At 35.4% G+C, this 24614-nt stretch overlaps 1 protein-coding gene across 2 annotated transcripts in view; it reads right to left on the minus strand.

The window, feature by feature from the left end:
* Nucleotides 1–24614, minus strand: part of CNTN1 (contactin 1) — a 354640-nt gene that overhangs the window by 90058 nt on the left and 239968 nt on the right. For both annotated transcript variants that reach the window (XM_014786370.2, XM_087442559.1), the window contains 3 exons: nucleotides 20837–20964; nucleotides 20353–20528; nucleotides 2364–2484 (listed from right to left, as the gene is read on the minus strand). In XM_014786370.2, the coding sequence (XP_014641856.1) occupies nucleotides 2364–2484; nucleotides 20353–20528; nucleotides 20837–20964 (425 nt within the window). The remainder of the gene's footprint in view (nucleotides 1–2363; nucleotides 2485–20352; nucleotides 20529–20836; nucleotides 20965–24614) is intronic.

The following is a 24614-nucleotide window of genomic DNA, read 5'->3' on the forward strand; positions in this document are numbered from 1 at the left end:
CAATAATAATATTATTTAAGGCGTGGTACGTCTTCTTATATGTTACTCATCATTATTATAAGAAATAAAGAAAACTACTTAATTTTATATCCCGTGGTTTAAATACACAAAGTATATTTGAAGGTCTACTTCATATACATTTTGATGCAAGCTATGCAGAAATGCATTTGACTATTTTAATTGCAAATTTCTCTTGATATAAAATGAATACCTTTTATATTATTAGAAACAAAGTTTGTAGAATGATTATGACTCTGAAAACAGTGCTAAGCAATACTTTTCATCTACTTGAATTACTTTATTAACATCTTGCTAGAGGGAAGGGACTTAAAGTGCTGTATAATATTTCTACTGAGTGCACTTCCCAGGTTCAATTGCTTTAAGGTATTTTTCTGGGGACTAAAAGGCTTTAGGAAAAAAACTTCATATTTCTATATAATACCTGCTATAGCTTCTTTTTGTTGGTTTTACCTCCATAAAAAATACACGTTATGATGATTATTAATAACCTAAGGATGTATGGATAATATTATTACTACTCTCGATTATATCTGTAAAACTTCCTCTGCTCTCTGAACACTGGGAGTTTACTAAGACGTAATTATATGAAGACACTGATGTATGTGCATTCTAACATAACCCCTATTGTAACATTAGTGCTAAATCATTTAATATGCAAACAATTGCAATTAAATACATATATAGGCTATTGCAATTAAATACATATATATATACATATATATATAGGCTATAGCTTAACAGCTAAGTGGTCTGACCAGAGAGAACAGTGAACTAGTCTCCCTCCCTGATAATTCTCAAAGACAGCAGATATCCCAGATAACAAAATACTCTTAATGAGAATACTGAACCTAAATGAACTTTCTTTGATTTAGCATTTTGTAGCCTTGGAGTTTTATTAATTTTCAATAAGTGGTGTGTGGAATGAATGTCTAAGGTCATTTGGATAAGAAACTGCGTAGACTTCTTATTACTCTATTGAATAACTTATTAAATTGGAATAAAAGGTTTTTCAGCATTTTCTCAGTGTGACTTGGGGACTCCATATTATCATTGCTCTGGAGGGAAATGCAGGAGGTGCATGAGATTGAGTGAAATTATATTGATCTGGATCTGGAAGGGGTATTAAGACAAGCAAATCACAGATATCATCTTATTTACTAATTATTTGTCTGTGCAAAAATTGACTGAAAATGTGCAATTAAATGATGGTCAACAAATATTTCTAGTAGGTGAAATGTGAAAAAATAGAAATTTTAACCTGATACTGAGAAAGAGAGAGAAAAAGAGAGCTACGAAACTAGGCAACTGAATTCTGCAGCTCACTAAATATTACTAAAAAATGCTTATGTGAATTTCACAACTTAGTAGAGAAGATAATTCATGTGCACAGATTGCTATAAAACACACTCGAGAAAGGAGTAACTGTTATGAAAGTTTAGAAGAGAGGGCCTTATATTTAGGACATAGGAAAGCACTCATGAATTTGGTAATAGTTGAGCCAAGCCATGAAGGATAGATAAGATCTGAGCAGTAAACAATGAGAACAGGACATGGAAGGAACGCTGTAAACCAAGGAACAGAGGTAGAAATCCTAGGATATTTTTTGGACTAGTGGGACAGTGGAGTTGGTGATGAGACATTAAAGCTAAATAGGCTGAGGTCAATGCATGGAACTTCTTGGGTGCTTAGCTAAAAGGAATGATCTTCATTCTGTAGGCAATGAGTGAAGAGCCAATGAATGATTTTAGACATGATGTGACACATTCTGACCTGGCCTCACAGCTATACGGCAGAGGCCAGTAGCAAAGGGGTTGTATTTTCGATAAGTGTGTATCCCAGCACATTCTCAATTATTTATAAGAACAAAAGTACTGGTCTAAAAACCAGCAACGTTAGAAAAATGGTACATGTATAAATTGTATAAATTAACTTTTTATTCTAAGATGATAGTGATAAATACGTAACAATTGGGGTTATAGTAAACAGCACCAGTATATTTTTTCAATAAAAAATAAAAAAGGAAACAGCACTAAACTCAAAACACTAAAAGTATTAGCAGAAACTGAGAAATTCTGGTAAGTACTAAGTTTAAAGGCATAAACATTTAGTGGGAGGTATGTGGTATAAGCTTCTAGAAGAAATGTAGTTAGTAAAACAAACAAAATCAATGTTGTTTACTAATTGTCTGGCACAAATCATTCTTGGGCATGGATGAGAAGCTGTTCTCAAGGATCAAGACTCTAAATATATAAGAATATGTGCCAGAGTTACCAGAAGATTATACATATTTATGCAAGTCAAATACCTTTGGTTTTGTAATTTTGAGCTGTTGAAACTCTTACCTCGCACAACAAGGTCAGCTGAGGCTGAGGAATTGTCCACAATGGTCTGAGCGGTGCATGTGTATCTCCCGGCATGTTTCAGCTGGGCATTCCGGATGAGCAGTTCCCCATTGGAATCCAGCTGTTAGCAAAAACAGCAGTCATTCAAATCAGTACATTTTCCACCAATTATATGGCATTTAGGATACAAGAGGTACATTTTCCCCCTAATGAAATGAACACCATTAAAAGGCATCTGTTTTAGATATGCTAACCGTACATCTTTGCTCAGGTTACTTACACTCTGGGCTTCCGTTATCTCAACTGAAAAATAAAATGAGTGAATTAATTACTTAAGGTCCTTTTTAGCTATAACATCTTTAACATTCTATTATTTCTATTATCAGAGGGCCACACTGAGAGAAACCAAGGGATGAAACTATTTCCTCGGTATCTTTTAAAGAGAAATGTTAAAGTCTAAAAATCTTAGTGCTAAATGTCAATAAGGATAAATAAGTACTACACGGCTAGGAAGAATTATTAACTTGGTTTGGCCAAGCCTATCTAATTGATTAATTTCAAGATGTGCCACAGTTCATTTTAGAAAGATACTAAAAGTTTGCAGAAACTGTCAAAAAGGACAATTCTACTTACACGATCTCTTTTTGCCAAAATATAAGCTCCATGTTGGCAAGAATTTCTGTTTTGTTCATTGCTCTATTTCCAGTGCTCGGAAGAGCATTCACTGTATATTTTGAAGGAGGCTTGGGGAAATTTTGCTTGTGAATGATAAGGCACCATCTTAAAGCAATTTCTAAAAATAGCTAATATTTCTTGAATGCCTATTCTGTACCAGGTCCTGGGCTATGCAAACAGATATATTATCTCATTCAACTCTTTTCCTCTGAGATAGGTCCTATTATGTTCATTTTATTAAAGATAAAAGTGAGACTTAGAGTAGCCAAGTAATTTAACTTAAGATCAACTTGTTGGGTGGTGGGAATATGCCAAAGTCCATACTCATTATCTCCAAAATATTACTTAGAGAAAAATTTGGAAAACTCAATTTTTAAATAAACATTTGGTTTTCCTGAGAACCAAAGATACTGATTTACTATTCCAATCATAGATGTCCAGATATATCAAAGGATGAAAAATTAATGGTTAGGTTAATGTTTTACATAATAGTTAAGGGAATTATTTATGTGACATGTTAGGCCTGCAAATTTTTAAATTTTCAATTTTTGATGACTATATGTGGAATGAATGCTCTTCACCATAGTTTCTACCAGAGGTCCCTTCATATTTTATGTCGTCTGCTGGTCTTGGAAAGTGTTTAGGTTTGCAATCCTTGCTTGATTAATGAGGTTAATAATGGCTAGTTATAATCTGAGCAGATTGGTTCAGTTGGTTGTAATAGAATACGGATCTCTCTAGATAAAGAACTCGTCATAGTTCCTTGATATCAGCCACTCAATAAAAACATAGCTAGAGGTTATACAATTTAATATCAGTTGGGGTCTTCCTGTCCCTTGAGGTCTAGATTGGCTAAAAATCCAGTTTCCAAGATTTCTGCAAATTTCTGGGGAAAACGAGCTCTTTTCTTCTGTTCTCTTAGTCTGCTATTTCTTTGACACACCAAGGAGCCCCAGACTAGAAATTCAGCCCTTTCTCTACTTTATCATAAAACCACAAGAAGTATTCCCTAGTAAAGTGGGGTTACTGAAGAATTGAAGGTGATGGAACTGGTTGTATCCCCCGAGGCAGGGCAAGGCAACACTAAAAATTATCATCCATTACATGGTTCTGTTCTTAAAAGTCCTATTGGTTATATTTTTGCTAGGAATTTCTCAGTGACCTTCACCTTTCCCAGTGCCCTGCCGTCTTGCTGACACCCACTCCCACTCCCATCTCTTACTTCTCCCTTCTCGAAACAAAGAATTATTTTTCTTTCCTTGTATTAAGCTGCTTAGTTCTTTGATGGTTGCCTGGACTCTGACAATACCTATTGCTCAAAACCTTACTTTCTGCTGTTAGTTTTTTCCATTTCTTCACCTCGACTCCTCAATCCATTCTAATCTGGTTCCCACTTCTTCAACTCATCTTACTTGACTTCCTAATAGCATTTGACCTTCCTTCCCAAAACACTCAACTTTTCTGGTCATCTGTGACAACACACTTTCCAAAAACTTTGAGGACATTCTCAACCCCTCCTCTTCCTCAACTTCCTTATAATTCCATCATAAATTCTTGAATTTATCCATTCCTTTCCATCACTACTGCCTCTGTCCTTATCCAAGCTACTAATATCTCTCACTGAACTATTATATCCTATTTGGTCATGACCTCCACCCCATCCCACTTTATTCTTTTCTCCACTTGGCACCTAGAGTTACCTTTTAAAAATGCAAATATTATCAAATCACCCCAACTGTAAAAACAAACAAACTGAAACCTTTAAAAATTTTCCCCTTCCTGGAATAAAAGCCCAAAGTGTCATAATGGCCAACCTGGTCCATTCTCTAGATTTGGTCCAATATTCCAGCTCCTCTAGTGCCACCATTTTACTTACACTCTGCTCTTCAGAAAAACATTCCCTTTTTAGGACCTTACATGCGTCTTGTTCTCTCCCATCTCTGTCTCTCCATGGTCTTTCCTCTCCTGGAATGTGATCCCCTCATACCCCACCCCCTTACCCCTTTCACCTAAATAACACATACCTTCCCTCCACCGATACCAGTTCAAGTCATTTCCTCAAGCAAGTCTTTCCATTTTCTCTTCTTATATTTTGTCATAGCATCTTATCTCATATTATCTATCTCAATTGCAATACATATTTCTACCTTATATGATTAAAGTTGGTCTCCCTGGAGGACTGTAAGTTTTATGCGAGGAGGAAATATGTCTGTTTTGCTCAGCATTGTATTCCAGGAATACAATGAGCTCTATGTGTTGTATCTGCAGGAGCAGCACAGTGCCAGGAAGACAATAATACTAAATACGCATTGTTTGAATGAACTAGTCAACTTGCTTATCAAGAATTCTGGCATCTGCTCTTAAGATAATACATGTTCACTTCTTTTCAGCTACAAGCAGAATTAGGTTAGCAAGTTCATATAGCCCATGACAATCACAACATTTCTTTTTTTTTTTTTTTAAAGATTTTATTTATTTATTTATTTTCCCCCCAAAGCCCCAGTAGATAGTTGTCTGTCATAGCTGCACATCCTTCTAGTTGCTGTATGTGGGACGCGGCCTCAGCATGGCCGGAGAAGCGGTGCGTCGGTGCGCGCCGGGGATCTGAACCCCAGCCGCCAGCAGCGGAGTACGCGCACTTAACCGCTAAGCCACGGGGCTGGCCCGACAATCACAACATTTCTTAAGCACATAATAAGACTTATTTTGGTGTCAGGAAAAAGTGCACTCTCTTGGTACCTCCTCCGATTACCCCCTCACTGACCTCCTGTGCCCCAGCCGCTGTGAGCAACTTACCTTTTCCAAGAGTTCTCTTTCCTGTAGACCTTTGTACATATCACTTGCATTGCCTGGATTCCCCGGTCTCCCATTTCTATCATTTGGCTAACTTCAAGTCATAGTTTAGATGCTCCTTTCTTCTCTGGAATCCAAAGTCTGGGCTAGGGGTTGTCCTTTGTACATGTTCATTGTAACCATCCCTTTCTACTATAATTGTTTAATTGTTCATTTCTTCTACTAGACTCTAATTCCTTGAGGGAGGGACTAGGTCTTATTTATTATTACATACAAATTACTTAATGTAATATCTGACATGAAGGAGGAATTCAACAAATAAATATTGCATAAATGAACTAATAAATACCTATCACCTAAAACGTTTTTATTAAATTCTTTTGGTAATTTCATATGATTTTTTCAGGTAAGATAATGATAATGTTATAAGATAAAATAGCTGAATTGAGAACATATTCATATACATGAGATCAACTTCATTAATACATTTTAAATTATTTATACACTAATTTCATGAAGAAATATAAAAGTTTTAGGAATAACGTGCAAATTTATAGAGAAAAAAATGCAGTTAATATATAAGAAAATGGAAACCTCTAAGTTTTCCAGCCACCCATAAGTGTTGTAAAGAATTTGGCCTTGAGCCAGCCTTGATGGCCTAATGGTTAAAGTTCGCTCCGCTCCGCTTCGGCAGCCCGGGTTCAGTTCCCAGGCATGGAACACAACCACTCTTCTGTCAGTAGCCATGCTGCGGCAGCAGCTCACATAGAAGAACTAGAAGGACTTACAAGTAGAATATACAACTATGTACTGGGGTTTTGGGTGGGGTAAAAAAAAAGAGAGAGAGGAAGATTGGCAACAGATGTTAGCTCAGGGTGAATCTTTTCTAGAAAAAAAAAAAAAAAAGTACAATTGCCCTTCGTTGTTAAGGAAAAAAAGAAAGAATTTGGCCTTGCCCCAAGAGAGGTCTGCTCTTTGCCTCAGTTTCTGGAAGGTAATCTATACTATCTTTCTTTGCCTGGGTATCTTGGGTCGTACTGGGTCATCTAACAATGTGATTTAGGGTGGGAGTCAGCCACACCTATATAGTTTTAGAGTAGAGGCTGGTCATGTTGGAAAGACCATCATGGTGATTTAGGGTAGGAGCTTAGGGTCATGCGGTATCAGTCAACCTAGAGTTTAACTCTTTGGGCTATCAATCAACCATGATTAAGCCCTGAGAAAAATCTCGACACCAAAGCTCAAGTAAGCTTCCCTGGTTGGCAATACTCTGTGCATATTGCCACACACCAAAGCTGACAGAGTAGTGCATCTTGACTCCACAGAGAGAGAACAATGGAAGCTCTGTGTTTGGTACTTCTCCTGGACTCTGCCCTATGCACTTCTTCTCTTGGCAGATTTTAATCTGTGTGCTTTTCCTTTAATAAACTGTAACCCTGAATATAATAGCTTTCAGGGAGTTTTGTGAGTCTCTTCTAGCACACTGAAACTGAGGATGGTTTTGGCAACCCCTGAAACTTGAAGTTGATTTCAGAAGTGAAGATGGTCTTGGAGACTGTGCCCGACTTTGTAGTTGGTCTAACTCCTCGTACTATACTTGTTAGAATTCATCTCAGAGAGGAGGTAAAGAAATATTATTTTATTATTTATAATTCTATTTAAAAAATATTTGAGGTAAGGAGGGAGTAAAATTGTGTATATGGGGAAGATAATAAAAGATTTTTTCTTGAGCTGTTATAAGGCTAATTGTAAATATTTCTCGGTAATCTTCTAGTGAGAAAAATAAAATAACATAAAATAATTATAGTAAAATAAAACAATTTAAACATTATATATTTGTAAAACAGACTGCTTTAATGTGCTTTAGCATTCTCAAGAGCACTGCACTTTGACACTAAATATTCATTAATAGGAACATATTAAGTAAAATCTTTCAAACTATTATGACACAAGATCATAGCTATATTTGAGAAAGAATAATTTTTGCATAAAAATAAAAAGCACTTAGTTCTATTATATTCTTTCATTATGTGAACTCACTACTTTGGTTGCTTCATGTGTCTAATTGAAAGATAATTCTGTTGTTAAACTCCCACTATTTCAATGAGCCATGTGATTAGATTAGAATTAAAAAAATTAAATGCTTCAGAAATTTAAAATGTTTTTTAATCAACCTTGCAATAAAAAAAATTGAGGGCAGAAAAATAATATAAAATAAACAAGTTGTGGCACCAAAATTGCCCTTTTAAAAATATTTCTATGATGTAGACCTAATATTCTTTTTTCTTAATAAAATTGCTATCTTTTTTTCCCCAAACTCTCAGTTTGAAACATATTTCAGTTTACTTATTCATTCATTTTATTCTGAGAGGAATAATGTGGTCATGCTTTTTATACTTTTCACGTGTAATGAAAAATAAACTATTTCATGTCATAATATCATATTAAATTTACACTTATTGAATCTTATTGAATCTTCAGAATAAACTCTTTAAAAACTTTTAATTAAACTATTCTAAAAATGTAATGCTAAACTCATTTTAAAAGTCAGCTCTGTTTTCAACATTAGGCCTTAGGTAGATAATGATAGCCCTACTTGTATAAAGCAATAATAAGTATCTTGAACATTTATTCTCATTTTCTCTATATTTGGTGAAGGTGTGGCACTGAAATGCCTCAGAAAGAAAGCAAAGGAAAAATATACAATATCATTTCTAATATAGTTGTATATGTATAAAAGCTTTCCTGAAGTTTTTATAAATGGTACTAGCACTTTCCATACCTCAGGAGAAGTTGAGGTTCTCAGTGGTCGACAGAACGCTTACAAAGCAAGTAAAGATCACGGACCTCAGCACATTCTAGCCACAAATTAGATACGAATGCTCCATATTTTCACTAAAAACCACAATTTGGCTGAATTACAAAATGCTTCCCTTCATATGAGGAGAGTTGAATCACATACTGGAAATTGTGATAGCAAAGCTCAGGGATGTTCCAAAGTGTATATGTGGTTTACCACTTAGAAATTTCCCAAGTTTAAATCAAAAGGCTTCCAAAATATAAATTCCCATTCCTTCCTTCCCCCTCCCCCATAAACTAACTCTGCAAAATCATTCCTGCAGTACAAATAAATCTGAATTACTAAATTATATTAGCGAATTAATTAATCGTGATGAAGAAAGAAATAAGCGGTGCCGTATGTACAAGTCTAGATAAAGCTTAGAAAGCATAATGGTCGTATATCAACAAAAATATCTCTCTTGTTCCATTGAAGTTGAGACTGAAGGGACAGACATAGAAGGTGGGAGGAAAGCATACCCTTTAAAAAGAATATTCTAGAAACTTATCAGCAAAAATTATTAAATATACATGATACACGCTAAATCCATGAAACAATGAAATTTTTTTCTTTTCTACTTTTGGCTCGTTAGGATAAAGAAGAAATAACTATAGCAGATGCATAGTATGCAACTGCAGACTTGAACACCACCATCACCAACATGACTAACAGCAAATATTTAGTAAGGGTTTTGTAGGCGCTAGGTGCCGTTATAAATGCTTGACACGTGCAAACTCACTCACTCTCAACAACAGCCCCATGAGATAGGTACTATTCTTAACCATATTTTACAGATGAGGACACAATACTCCTATAATTACAACTATTACTGCTTCTACTATTGCTACTGCCACTGCGGCCACTGCTACTAAACTCCGACTAATACCTGAACTAATTTATTAAATGCCTGGCCATGTGATAGCTATTTTACATACATTTTCATCTTTAATTTTTATAATACTTGGGGAGCTACTGTTAAGGTTTCCATTTTAGAGATAATGAATTTGAGATTTTAAGTTAAGCTACTGGTGGAAGGTTCGATAGTTAATATATAGTCCAGGTTTCCTAGGTAGTGCTTTATGGATCAAACAACTGGATTTAGGTTTAGTGTTTGAGAGGTAAAAGTGGGTACTTTCTCATAACAGGAAGAATACAACATGTTATTTATTTTATTTATTTATTAATTTTTTTAACTATTTAAATGTTCAAACATAAGAAAATAGAAAGAATAGTATGTACTGTGGCCACCTGTATAGCAACCAATTAGATTCAACAATTGTAAATTTCTTGCCATATTTGGTTTATCTAATGGTCTAGCCACCTAGCTCTACCTTCCCTTTTCTCTATCTACTATCTGTCTATTGCTAAATCCTTAAAAAACAAATTACTGATATCATCATACATCACTCTTCAAAACACCAGATTGAATCTCCAACAAAGTAAGGCCATTCTCTTACATAATCACAAAACCACTTTGACACATAACATAATTAACACTAATTTCCTAATATTATCTAATATTCAAGTTAGTGTTATTTTAAGTAATGCATTAAGATTGAATATAAAAAATTTAAAATAGATATGATTAAAACAAGCTTATAAGAATGAAGTAATATCATTATAAATAAAAAAAACAAATAAATTAGGGAAGTGGTCTAGGATAATTATGAAGAGGTCATCCAGTATTTACAGAATCAAAGGAAATGTTGAATATCCCTAAATTTGGCTATTTGATGGCTGAAGAGTCCAATTTTGATCAATTGGCTCCTTTTAAATTAAAATTCAAAAAGAAGGGACTTTTCTTTGCAGTCTCTGCTAAGCATTTTGAATGACGAATAAAACACCAAAGCCTTGGATTTAGAACCTATGTTTTAGAGTTGAAAGAAAACTTGGGTATCCTTTAATTCCTATGGTTTTCAAATTGGTTCCCATTAGTGTTAGGGTTCTGAAGATCTTCATGGACCACTTGGTACAAAGAAGGGATCAAAATGGGGAGTTTTTTGGGATAGGAAGAAGTGAGAGGCCCTGTGGTTAGGGCTTTTGGCTATGTAGTCTCTTACATATGCACACACATGCACACAATTTCTTCAGTCAGAGCAACCTCACTTTCATCCTTTTTATTTATTGGGGTTCTGATTTAAATTTCTTTGCAAAAAGGATTCTGCTGCTAAAAAAAAAATTTTTCTTGGTTGTTTTTCAAAATTTCTGCTGTGGCCCAACTTCCTCATATTACAGATGAGAAGTCAGGCTCAGAGGGACTGTTTTGCCCAAGGTCATATAACTTGTCAAAGGCAAAACCAAAACAAAACTCCAGATCTTGAGATAATGTTCTGTTCTTTTCTTTTTGTGTGTGTGTGATGAAGATTAGCCCTGAGCTAACATCTGTTGCCAATCCTCCTCTTTTTGCTGAGGCAGATTGGACCTGGGCTAACATCCGTGCCCATCTTCCTCTACTTTATATGGGATCCCGCCATAGCATGGCCTGATAAGTGGTGCATATGTCCGTGCCCAGGATCCGGACCCGCAAACCCCGGGCCACTGAAGAGGAGTCCGCTATGCCACTGGGCCGGCCCTGATAATGTTATGTTCTTAAAAACACACTGAAAAAAATCAGATAATTTTATTGGAATACGACAGCTAATGGCAAACTAGTGTATTTCTAGTGTGATATCAAAAATAAAGCCCACAATGTAAAATGTTAAAATTCCTAAGACAACAAAGTTTACATGTTTATTTCACACTAGTTTTATTTTAAATATTTGCTGTATTTTGCAAGCATAAAGAGTCAGCATAATTACTGTAGTGATGCTTAAGTATACAAGGAGTTCTATGTAAAACAAATGAGTCTTTAACTTTGAATGAATTTTTGGAGATTCCTCCAAGCCAATGTATCTCTGAAGAACAAAGATGTGCTGCTATACCTGTTTAATTCCATTTACTTAGCATTGTCATCAACAAATGCTTACTAAGGATTAGACTATGGGATGCTATTCTAGGGAGTAACTTTAGTTGACATGGACTCTACACTGGAAGTGTGATGATCTGGAAGAAGCTGGCCCAAGCGTAGGCACTTCTAATGACCATAGATACCTTTCTCCATATTTATGGATGGAAAGTAGCAAATAAAAGACGACATTTAGGAGGAGAGAGGCTCCAAGGCAGCATAGGAAGACCCTAAACTCACCTCCTCCTATGGACACACTGCAGCTACACCTACATATAGAGCAATTCCTCCTGAAGAACTGAGGGCTAATTGAACAACTTCTGCACAACAAATGATAGAGGGACCACATAAAGACTGGTAAGAGAGATGGAAACACAGTATCAACAGAACCCCACCTCAACACAGTGACCTGCAGCAAAGAGGGCTATTACTGAGGGGCCCACACACAGGCTTGCCTGCCCTGGGGCACAGTGGAAAAACAGGAGTTTAAAGGGCACCTACACTATACAGGAAGGAAATCCATTAGCCAATGCTAGAGCAACTGCCAAACGAGCAGGGAACTGCTGGAACTCTCTCTGGGGTCTGGAGGTGCCAGCGAGTGCCATTTTTTGTGTTCCTCCTTCATCTTGATAGCACAGGTGGGAGCACACTCCAGTGCGCCGTGGTCCCTGGCCCACACCAGCTCCAGCTGTCCCTGCAGGTGTCCCCCACCACACCAGCCCCAGCTTCAGCCCTCTCATCAAGGCAGTCCCAGCACAGCACTCTGGGAAAATCCCCCGTCCTGCACCCATTCCAGCTCCAGCTTTCTCGCCAAGGCAGCCCTGGCACAGTACGCCCTGGAACTCCCGGCTTGTACCCATTCCAGCTCCAACTGTCCCACCAGGGCAGCCCTGGTGTGGTACACCCAGACCCCCAGCCTTCATCCACTCCAGCTCCAGCTGGCTTGCCAAAGCCACCTGGCACACACAGTCCAAACAAGGGACACTCCTATACAGGACCACTCCTTCAAGACCAAGAGAAAGAGCTGTTTTGACTAATTCATAGGAACAAATACAGAAAGTCAAACAAAATGAGGAGATAGAGGAATATGTTCCAAACAAAAAAACAAGATAAAACCCTAGGAAATGGAGATAAGTAATTTACCTGCTAAAGATTTCAAAGTCATGCTCATAAAGATGCTCACCGAGGGGCCAGCCTGGTGGCGTAGCGGTTAAGTGCGCGTGCTCCACTGCAGCAGCCCAGGGTTTGGATCCCGGGCATGCACTGACGCACTGCTTATCAGGCCATGCTGTGGCAGGCATTCCGCATATAAAGTAGAGGAAGGTGGCACGGATGTTATCCCAGGACCAGTCTTCCTCAGCAAAAAGAGGAGGATTTGCAACAGATGTTAGCTCAGGGCTGATCTTCCTCACAAAAAAAAAAAAAAAAAGATGCTCACTGAACTCAGGAGAACAATGAAGTAACACAGTGAGAACTTTAACAAAAAGTTAGAAAATATAAGAAAGAACCAATCAGAGCTGAAGAATGTCATAACTAAAATGAAAAACATACACTAGAGGGAATCAATAGCAGATTAGTTGATACAGAAAAACAGATCAGCAATCTAGAAGAAAAAATACTAGAAATCACCCAATGAGAACAGCAAAAAGAAAAAGGAATTTTAAAAAATGAGGATCATCTAAAGGACTGCTGGGACAACATCGAGTACTAACATTCGCACTATAGTTGTCCCAGAAGAAGAGAGAGAGAAGGGATCAGAAAACCTATTTGAAAAAATAATGGCTGAAAACTTCCCTAACCTGGGGAAGGAAACAGACATCCAGGTCCAGGAAGCACAGAGATTCTCAAACAAGATGAACCCAAAGAGACCCTCACCAAGACATATTATAATAAAACGACAAAAGTTAAAGAGAGAATCTTAAAAGTAGCAAGAGAAAAACAACAAGACATATACAAGGGAAACCCCCATAAGGCCATCAGCTGATTTTTCGGCAGAAACTTTACAGACCAGAAGAGAGTGGCATGATAAATTTCAAGTGATGAAAGGAAAAAACTTACAACCAAGAATATTCTACCTGGTAGGGTTATAATTCAGAATTAAAGAAGAGATAAACAGTTTCCCAGACAAGCAAAAACTGATGGATTCCATCACCGCTAAACTACCTTACAAGAAATGTTAAAAGGTCTTCTTTAAGCAGAAAAGAAAAGGCCATAATTAGAAACAAGAAAATTTAAGAAAGAAAAAAATCTCACTGATAAAGGCAAATATTTAGTAAAGGCAATGATCAGCCACTTAAAAAGCTAGTATGAAGGTTAAAAGATAAAATTAGTAAAATCAACTGTAACTACAGTAGGTAGTTAAAGGATACACAAAATAAAAAGATATAAAATATAACATCAAAAACATAAAACGTTGGGGGAGAGTAAAAATGTAGTGCTTTTAGAATGCGTTTGAACTTAAGTGACTATCACCTTAAAATAGACTGCTATATATAGAGATCAATATATATAAACCTCATGGCACCCACAAACCAAAACCTACAACAGATACACAGAAAATAAAAAGGAAGGAACCCAAACATAACACTAAAGAAAACTATCAAACCACAAGGGAAGAGAAGAAAGGAACAAAAAAGAACTACAGAAATAATCAGAAAGCAACCAATAAAATGGCAATAAGTACATACCTATCAATAATTACTTTAAACGTAAATGGCAAGGTATGGAAGCAATCCAAGTGTCCAGCAATAGATGAATGGATAAAGATGTGGTATGTATATACATTAACATATTACTCAGCCATAAAAAAGAATGAAACCTCGTCATTTGTGACACCATGGATGGACCTAGAGGGTATTATGCTAAGGGAGCTAAGTCAGACAGAGACAGACAAATACCGTATGATTTCACTGATATAAGGAAACTAAAAAACAAAACAAATAAAACAGAAACAGACTCATAGTTACAGAAAACAAACTGGTGGTTACCAGAGAGGTGAGAGGTTGAGGGGGATGGGCAAAATAGGTGAAGGGGATTAAGAGGTACAAACTTCCAGTTACAAAGTAAATAAGTCATGGAATGTAATGTACAGCATAGGGAATATAGTCAATAATATTTTAATAACTTTATATAGTGACAAATGATAACTACACAGTCTAAACATCCTACTATGCATAAGTTCAAGTTCAAATGAAACATTTACTGACCCTGCTCACATAACAATATAACACTCAGTGAATATTCAACATCGAGCAGACATCCAATGAAATTGAAAAAAACAAAATGACTTCTGTTTTATTACTACTGCTCCTCTCTCTCTTTTTTTTTTTGCATGTCTTGCAGAAGCAAAATTTCTGTTCAAGTTCATAACATGCTTTAGTATGGAATATATATGTCTCAGATTTAAACACCTTTTTGTGACATGTTAAGTATAATTAATATTTTCTTTGAAAAAGAAAAATAGCCTTACAGTAAGAAATCTGTCTTCTTTTGTCTTATGGTGTTCTCTCCACAGTCAGAGCAAATGCATGCCCACACACCTGCAAACACACACACACACCTACCTACCTAAAGGAGATCATTAAGAATTGACTAAAACTTTATAGTTAGACCACCTGAGACACTACAGACTTGATTTACAAAGGTAGCAAATAGTATAGGAAGCGTGAAGTCATTTGGATAACCTCGAGTGAGCATAAAAGGTTCATTAAGCAAGATTACAAAATGAATTATGAATTGAACAGTACTGTCTTACAGTGTTTCAAACAATCAGAGGAGGATTACTTAGATATAGACATGAATATTAACCAATGGATTAAAAACTGAAGTGGTGAAGAGCACAGGGTCTGCAGTCAGACCACCTGGTTTCAAATCCTCCCTGTCTCACTAGCAAGTTGTATGATTACTTTAGGCATGTTACTTAACTTTTCTGATCCTCAGTTTCCTCATCTCGAAAGTTGAGAGAATCACATTAATATGTGCTCCATAGAGGATTACTGTGGAAATCAACTGAGAAATACACGAAAAGCGTTTAACCCAATGCTGGCCAAACAATAAGCACTCATAAACATTGACAGTTACTACCTCTCCATTGCCTTAAGCGAGGAAATACTGAGAATTTTTTCTCTCAGACTAGGTAGCCAGTGCAGCAAGCAGTGCAAGAATTAAATTATGAAAAATGAGATCTGCAACCAGAAAAACCTATCTGGCAAAAGCTTCTGAATTTTAAATGGGGAATGATTGCTCTATGATAAGGAGTATTAATAATTACCAATTACAATATGCCAGATCTTGTGCCAAGCACTTTATAGGCATTCTCTCATTGAATTCTCACAAAAATACTACGAAGTAACCAGTTTTGCAAAACCAGTAAAGTAACCTGAATGAAGTAAGTGAATTATTAATAAAATTTTACAGAGGGGGAAATCTGAGGCTTAGAGAGGTTTAATCGCTGGCTTAGAGTCACAGAATAAGAAGTGAAAACATGAAGCCTAGAGTCCAGCTCTGGTTGAGGCACAGCCTCTGAACAATTCATGTGGAATTTATTAATTCAAACCAGACCTTCAATAACTTCTTGCTGAATTACAATTTTAAGATTTATTTGTAATAAGGGAATCATAAAAAAATACAGCAGCAACCATCAGAATTGGAAAGTTTAAGAAACGCATGTGGTTAACTAAGATAATGGCTATGACAGGGAGAACGTTGTCCAACAGTTGAAAGAAAATGACTCAAAATAGTTGTCAAAAGTTAGGTGGCTATTGAAAAAAATATCTCATCCAATAAACAGATGAGGTACCACCATGGGAGAGAAATAAAATTAAATATTACAAATATATATTTTTCGGTAGATAGTCTAAAGTTCTTTCTACAACAGGAAGGATTATAAATTATATTAATAAGTAAAATGACTCTGTCTTTTGTATTTACACTAAGGGAGTAAGTAGCTATTGAATTGGAAAATCAAAATAGTAGCCGTTTTACAGCTGGACTTGAAAACTTTACGTGAGTATTTGCCACATAACTTTGACAGAATAAAAGAATGCTAGATAATCTGCTTTAATAGTTTGTTGTGTCAAAGCCTCAAATTTATTAAATTTGATTCATATATGTATATTCTAAACATCCTCCTATGCATAAATTTAAGTTCAAATGAAACATTTAAGGATCTTGATCACATAATATAGCACTCAGCAAATATTTACCGAATAAATGAAAGAATAAATGACATAACAGGTAAATTAAATATTTAACTTCTTAACATCTTTCTATAATCGGTATTAAGTGTACTTACAGCTTTAAAATTAATAACTATATTTTTAAGAAAATAATTAATCAAAGGAGTTTTACTTAAAACAGGATCATTAAATGTAACGGCAATGTTATTTTTACTTTTTTGGTGCTCACTATAAATTCTTAAAAGAAATGCACATCTTCAAAAATGTGCAGTTACTTTTTTCCTGATAATTATATAGATATAATTGGAAAAAGAAAGAAAGTAAAAAAGTAGAAAGAAAAAAATGTTAAAATCACCTATACTCGCACTTCATAGACATAAGTATGGGAAAATGAATTGGTTTAATTTCATAAACCGTTATGCCAGGGCTGTGAAATTTGAAACCTTATGCAAGGTTGCCACATGGTGGTCAAAATGAAGAATAGCAAACCAAAATCAAAGCATACTTGATTATTGAATAAAATGTATTATTAAAATAAATTGGAAAATACAAACAGGTTCTTGAAATAAAAGTTTTAAATATTGAATTCTATATTCTTTCTTCATTAATTAGAGATTCTGCTATTTAAAATTAGAAAATATGACGATAATGACAACAGTTTTGACAACCATGATAGCTACCAAAATATTTACATCTATCTGAATTTTAAACTCACAAGGTAGCTCTGATTTATTTTGGATCAGGGCCTGTGTTTGTCTTACTCAGTGTTTTATTCATCCTGGTGCCTACCACTGCTCCTGCTGTGGTATGGGGTTTAGTAAATATTTTTAAACAAACAAATGATATTCAATTATTGAAATGTTGCCAGAATTAAATGAAATATTAAAACATTATTTAAGAAACCAAAAAAATTATATACTGACATTTCTTCCTGTGCAACTTGAATAACAGACAAATGCACTCAGCAACGTTCTTTCCTTTGCATTTGCTGACCCCAATCCTGCCATCCCCATTATGTTTTTAATCACTAAGCTGTAGGTAGGAAGAGCCACTCCTTCTGAGAATGCCTGTTAACGAGCCCAGAAATAATTACTAGCCATTAGGACTATCTTCCAAAAGGTAGATCAAATACATATGGAATTTTTACTCAAATTTTGCGTGATATATTTAGCCGTGAAATCTGACATTGAAGTTTGCCTTAAAAGAGAAGGAAAAAGTGAGAGAAATCTTTATAGATTTCTTAGGTTCAAAGACAGAATTAAGTTTAATAATTTATTTTAAATATTCTTATTTTTTTTTTTAGTATTTAGAGAATTGAATGCATCTGTCCATCTACAAAGTGATAAAAACTTGCATTTGATATTTTTACTCAATTATGTTGCATATGTAGCCACTGAGTATGTTTTCTTCCTCTGATAGATCATTATTTGGTGGAATGAGCTGAAACCTGAGTTGGTGAGACCAGACCATGGGCCTGCAGTTAGCTTCTGCTCTGGACTAGCTGAGGGGCAACTACAGGAACCTCTGTGGCTGCTGTCTGCAAAAGGAGGGAGTACAATAAGTGATGATCAAAGTCTTTTTATCAAAGGTCCCATATATTATTTATTTCTTAATTAGTTTTCCAGTAATTTCTTTATTTTTCTCTCCTTTTAAAGGATGAGGTTCTGTTCTCTTTCTCTCCCTCTCTCCATTCCTTTCTTTATTTCTTTTTTTGAAATGTTTATTTACATCAACCAACACAATGTAACTATTATTTTAAAGAACATAAAGAGCTGCCAAATATGAAGTTGCAGCTTAATTTAGGGCAATTTACACGCCAAGATTTACTTACATAGACTTTACTGCAGCTATTAAGTAACTACTTGTATAAATTACCATTGTCATATTTTTGAAATTATTCAATTTATAACACCAAGGAACTAAGCGATTTCAAAAGTCTATTTTTTAAAAATAAGATCTCAGTTTAACTCACTTTTTCCCCCTTAAAATGAGTAAAAACTAAGTGGTATTTGCTTTTCTTGCAAAACAAAACATAATTTGAAGATGTTATTAAAGATATTGGTGTCAATTTTACTAGTGTGTGGGCACATTTATGATTAAGTGCAACAAAATAGTTTCAGACATATGAGGAAAAAATATCACGTGGTATAATGTTAAAATTGTTCTGTAACAATTCCCGGTTGTTATTTTTTAAAGTGTCAGTTTGGTGGGTTTACTGTGGGTTACATTACAGCCAGATCTGTTAGATTAAAGAAAAAGGAACTAGAACTGCAGTTAACATATGGAAGGCATAAACATTGATACTGTATTGATAGTCGCTCTACGAATCGACCTAACAAAAATTTAAGAAGAAATATTTCCATCTAGTTAAAATCAGTCTTTCTTAACCTGACTGAAAGCTTGTTTTGGCTTTCTAAAGTGAAAAGTTCTGGAAGAATTTTTTATAATTTTTTTTTTAAAGATTTTATTTATTTATTTTTTCTCCCCAAAGCCCCCAGTAGATAGTTGTATGTCATAGCTGCACATCCTTCTAGTTGCTGTATGTGGGACGCGGCCTCAGCATGGCCGGAGAAGAGGTGCGTCGGTGCACGCCCGGGATCCGAACCCGGGCCGCCAGCAGCGGAGCGCACGCACCCAACCACTAAGCCATGGGGCCGGCCCTGGAAGAATTTTTTTAAAAAGAGCTAGACTATTTGAAAACATAATATATACATATCATTCTTCAAATTTCATAGGGCTTTAAAAATCTTAAATATTTTACAACTCAGAATTAACTCAAATTCAAACTTTTATTTCTATGTTAATAATTGACTTCTAAAATTAAATTAAAGTTTCTTAACTAAGCATATGCTCTATGCATCTCTTTAGGCTTCTAAACAGTCTCCTTTCTACAAACTGGTAGGAACAGTGATCAATTTGCCTTTTAAATACACTGTAAACTAGACAGCTCTATTAGTGCAGCAATGATGTTCCTATATGAGTCATTATTTCCGCATTACTTTCCAGTCTCTTTCCTCTATTTCTTTATATACAAAGGTGTCACTTTGCTTAATTATAGGACTTGTATCATATATGCTTTCCTATTCTTAAAAATAAAATATAGCCATTTAACCCTTTTCAAATCACATGGACTAGCTCTCCAAACCCACCCACAAATACATTCTGTCTATTTCTTATCCTCAAAGAATAAAATAAATGCCTTAAAGTCATCATTATAACAAAGGATAAGTTCTGTGCTCTTACCACATTTAAAGTGAATGTGAAGGCACTAGAACCTAGAGTACAGATGTACTGAGGCATAATAGGCATCACTATAAAAGTTGTATTATGGTTAAGGGGAAAATGGGCCTAATACCCAATTAATATTTATTGATTAATATTTCTACCAAAATCCTTAGGACTAGACATTTTTAGAAAGGTTCAGGAGTATTCCAGTTACTACAAGGAAATCCATGAAAAGTTTTTTTGGCCTGTTTTTCAGTCTCATGAAAATGATTATAGTAATAGAAGTTGCAGTGTACACACATGGGATGTTAATAAGATAAAACTTAAAACACATACCATAAAATTCCGCTGGTAATGAATGTTCTCTTTGTTAAAATCGATCACATAGCCATTGAAGGACCAAATAAATGTGAGATCCAGGGCAGGATCAAAGGAAGCAGCACACTGCATGGTGGCATTTTCTCCAACAGTGATATCAGCATTAATTGGGGCCAATATAATTCGAGTGGGATCTAGACATTTTCAAATAAAGGAATAAGCACAATTCAAGAAAATATGAGACACCATATTATCTAGTAAATTACAAGAATAAAAATCAATATATTTTTATGTCTCTGTGCAAAGGAATAAGATGTCTTCAAATCCAAATTCTAGGAACAATTTCATCAAGCTAGAGATTTGTCCAGAAGGCTTTTGAAATGGAAATTTATCAATACGTGGACTTAGAAGCTTAGCGCTGTATCGTGTCTTATAGTACATTAGAAATGAAGCACCATCAAACTAAAAAAAAAAGCCCAGTAGTAATCAAATGGTTTCTTACCTGTGATAACAAGAGTCCCAGTGCTATTAGCCTTCCCTCTGTTATTTTCTGCAAAGCATGTATAGATGCCCCCATCATTTCTTGTAATGTTATTGATTTCCAAGCTGCCATCTTCCCAAATGAGTATTCTGTTGAAATGAAAAAAACCTCATACTTCACAAAATTAATTTAAGGAAATACTTTACTCTTGGATATCTTACATTAGGACATGAATACCTTTTGATCAGTACATTTTACACAAGTTACTTGACAGTAAGATTTTTTTTTTAAGATGAAACATTCTAGCCTTTGTTTATATTCTTTCTCAGCATTGACAAATTGTTTTAGAAAGGCACCTTCATCTTTTTCTTGGACTATTGTGGTAGTCTCTAACTGGCATCCTGCTTCTACCCTTGCTTCTCTATAGTCTCTTTTCCACATATAAGCCAGACATGAAAACAGAAGTGACACGTCATATCATGTCACTCTTGTGCTCAGTGATGTCACTCTACAGCTCAAAACACTCCAGTGACTTTCCATCTCATGCATGGTAAGAGCCACGGTCCTCTGATTGTCCTTTTAGGCCCTGGACAAACTTATAATTTGTTCCTCATATCCTTCAAGTTTTTGCACAGGGGCACCTTCAGTAAAGCTTTGCCTAATCATTCTGGTTAGCATTGCATGCATGCATGCATGTACACACATCACACATGCACACACACACACACACACACACAGGGCACTGCTGCTGCCCTGGCATTTTCCATCCCTATCCCTCTTCCCAGGTTTTTTTTTCCAAATACATATTTCATCTGACCTACTTCATTTTTACTTATTAATCGATCCTTCCATTAGATGGTAATATCCTGATGTCAGGAATTTGTATCTGCTTTGTTTGTGGCTCTGTCTCCAACAGGTAACATATCCATTAACCTATTCATTCATTAGAACAAAAAAATTCTTCTGTGTGCCAGGAACTCATTAAGTAGTGAGACACCAATCACTGGTAGGCATTCATCCAACCTTTTTGTGAATGAATAAAATACAGGGAGTTTGATTGAGGCAAGTGGTTTTCCACACACCACCATAAAATGACTTTTAAACCACTGGGGGGCAGGCTCAAACCAGTCACAGGCCTGAAAGAAATGAGCCCTCAGAACTGCAGAAATGTGACCTCAGGACTTCAATTCAGACTTTGAAGTTAGCACAGACTGTCATTTCCACTTTTACAGAGAAATACAAACATGTTTTATTTTTAGGAACTTCTAAAGAAAGATATTCTAAAACCTCCCTTAGTAACAGTTTCTGTAACAGATTAATTAATTAGGAAATTCTTCTTTGAACAGAACCTAAATCTTTAGTATTGAGCGGAACTGAAATCTATTTCCCCTGCTTGTCTGCTTCTTCCCTAGAGGCTGGAGAATTCATTATATATAACTTTATTATATATAACGTATATTTATTATATAAATTCATTATGTGATGCCTTGCATTGAGATTCAATATTTAATTGCTTGTCATTGGGTTTTTACTTTCTTTAAAAAATGTGTCATTTCCAAAACCTTAAATTATCTCTGAAGCTTTGCACAACACATGTAAATAATTCTCCATATACTCCATTTTCAGGGCACAGCTTGATAAAGGGAAAATACTGTATATTTACCTTATTAATAAAAATCTCCATATAATACCAAAAATTCCACCAATAATATATTCCAGGATTTCCTTTCCCTTCTTTAACTATCCAATTCCAACTTAAGTTCACTTCAGAATACTTTTTTGCTTCTTGAAGAAGAAATGCAGTATCAAAAGGATATAACCATAAAAGTAATTATTCGACATTGTGGAAGTTTTGACAATGTCCATATTTAAGTTCTCTAACTGTGAGGATTGTAACTGATTCACTGCCCCAGCTGCTGCACTCAGAGATCCATCGCTGTGTTGAGCCAAGGCCACACTTTCCACAGGTTTCTCTCAGCCAATGACTGAGCCTGGGAGGAATTTTAAGGCAGGCTTGTTTCTGGAAGACCTCAGATGCTTCTGATGGGCATTTTTGGTTGGAGTACTCTCCAGTGGCCTTACCATATTCTCTTAGAACTGGACTCAGTCCAAGGCATTTCCACCCAACTTTTTTTCCTTCCTTCCCTCTCTCCATCTGGGATCAGACCTGCATCTTAGTCAGATGGCTCTTCTAGCCTCCACCTGGTTTCCTCTCTATTTTCCCTCCTAGGCATTGCCATCAATAAATCTCTTGCATGGCTAATCCTGTATTGGTATCTGCATTTTATAAAATCCATATTAACATAGTACCAACGTTAATGGGCCACATTTTTTCTCACTAAGCTCTAGTGTAACTCCTTAGCCAGTTTTCCACCCCTTCTCATTTAATTATTTTGCAAGTAACGCAATGAAAATTGTAGTCAAGTTGCAATGGAAACAACAGCAACAACTCTGCTTTCTAGAATCCACACTAATATTCTTAGTTTTCTCATAAATATTAGCTCTCAATTGATCTTTATGATCTTTAACGTGTATACTCCCTTATGTCATTCATCTCACCTATACTTTCAGGAACTTCTTCCATGACATTAAAATTAATTTTTAGTAAGACGATTTAGGAAACGACTTTTTTATAATAATGGTCCTTATACTTAAGTGAATGTAGATTAAACTTTCAGGATCTTATCCTTATTTTCAGATAATATAATATGGATAAGCAGTCAAACAAACTAGGAACAATCTGGTCTTTAATAAATTAGTCACCTATTGTTGCCAAAATTATTCCAAGATAATATCCATCTTATTTGTTAATTGTTAAATCGTACCAACTCTGGAGTAGAAAAGAATCTTGGAGATAGTCTCACATAAATGGCTCAGATAAAGATCACATTAGAGCTGATAGCAGTCCATCAGATGTAACTTAACAACTACAAAGAAATGCTTTTGGAGAATGCATATCATTTTAGACCAAAATGAAATCATACAATTGAGAACTTAATTACAACTTATCGAGATCTATGTCTCCTCTCCACTGATTGCAAATATTGCATAAACCATTTTACAAGCCACCAACCAGGCACAGAAATAACTTTGTGTTGTGGAACCATTTTTTTGTAATTGTATTAATCAGAATGAGATTATAGTTATGCTTAAAGACAGTTATTTAGTTACTCTTTACCATTATTTTTCAATAGAAATATTTTATTTCTCTAACAATAATTTAGTAATTTAACTTTTTTTATATATACTATTTAACAACAGTCAAACTTATTTGTACATGAAATACTGTATCTATGATAAAGCAGTACTTAAATAACCTGAGATATTAATGGATTAAAGTAGTGAGAAAGAATTGGACTTATAGACTCTTTCATCAAGAAGTAATACAATATGACTCAAAGACTTTAAAAATATTATAATGTGACCAAAATAGTAAGAATTTAGGAACTAGAATTTTCTTTGCTTTTTTTGAACACATGTTGATATCTAGGAAAAACAAGTCCATGAAACATGGTTCTGAGCAATCCATGGTTGGAGAGGCCCATAACATTGATCCTCATCAGAATCAGAGCAAAATTTTTTTCATTAAGGAGAGAGAGCTCGTGGTGGAGCCCATGGGGAATGCTAGGCCATAGGTTATTGCAGGAATGAGTACCCCAAAATGGAACTATCCTTAGATCACAGTCTCTGCATTGCTCATTGTCTGACTGTTAATGTTTCAGCAGAAAATTGAACAAATTGACTCTTCCTTTAACACTGATTCATCTAGTATCAATTCATTAAAGTCTTAATACCTCTT

Source organism: Ceratotherium simum, chromosome 17 (assembly GCF_057802395.1).
Source record: "Ceratotherium simum simum isolate JZ-2026a chromosome 17, ASM5780239v1, whole genome shotgun sequence".
NCBI lineage: Eukaryota > Metazoa > Chordata > Mammalia > Perissodactyla > Rhinocerotidae > Ceratotherium > Ceratotherium simum.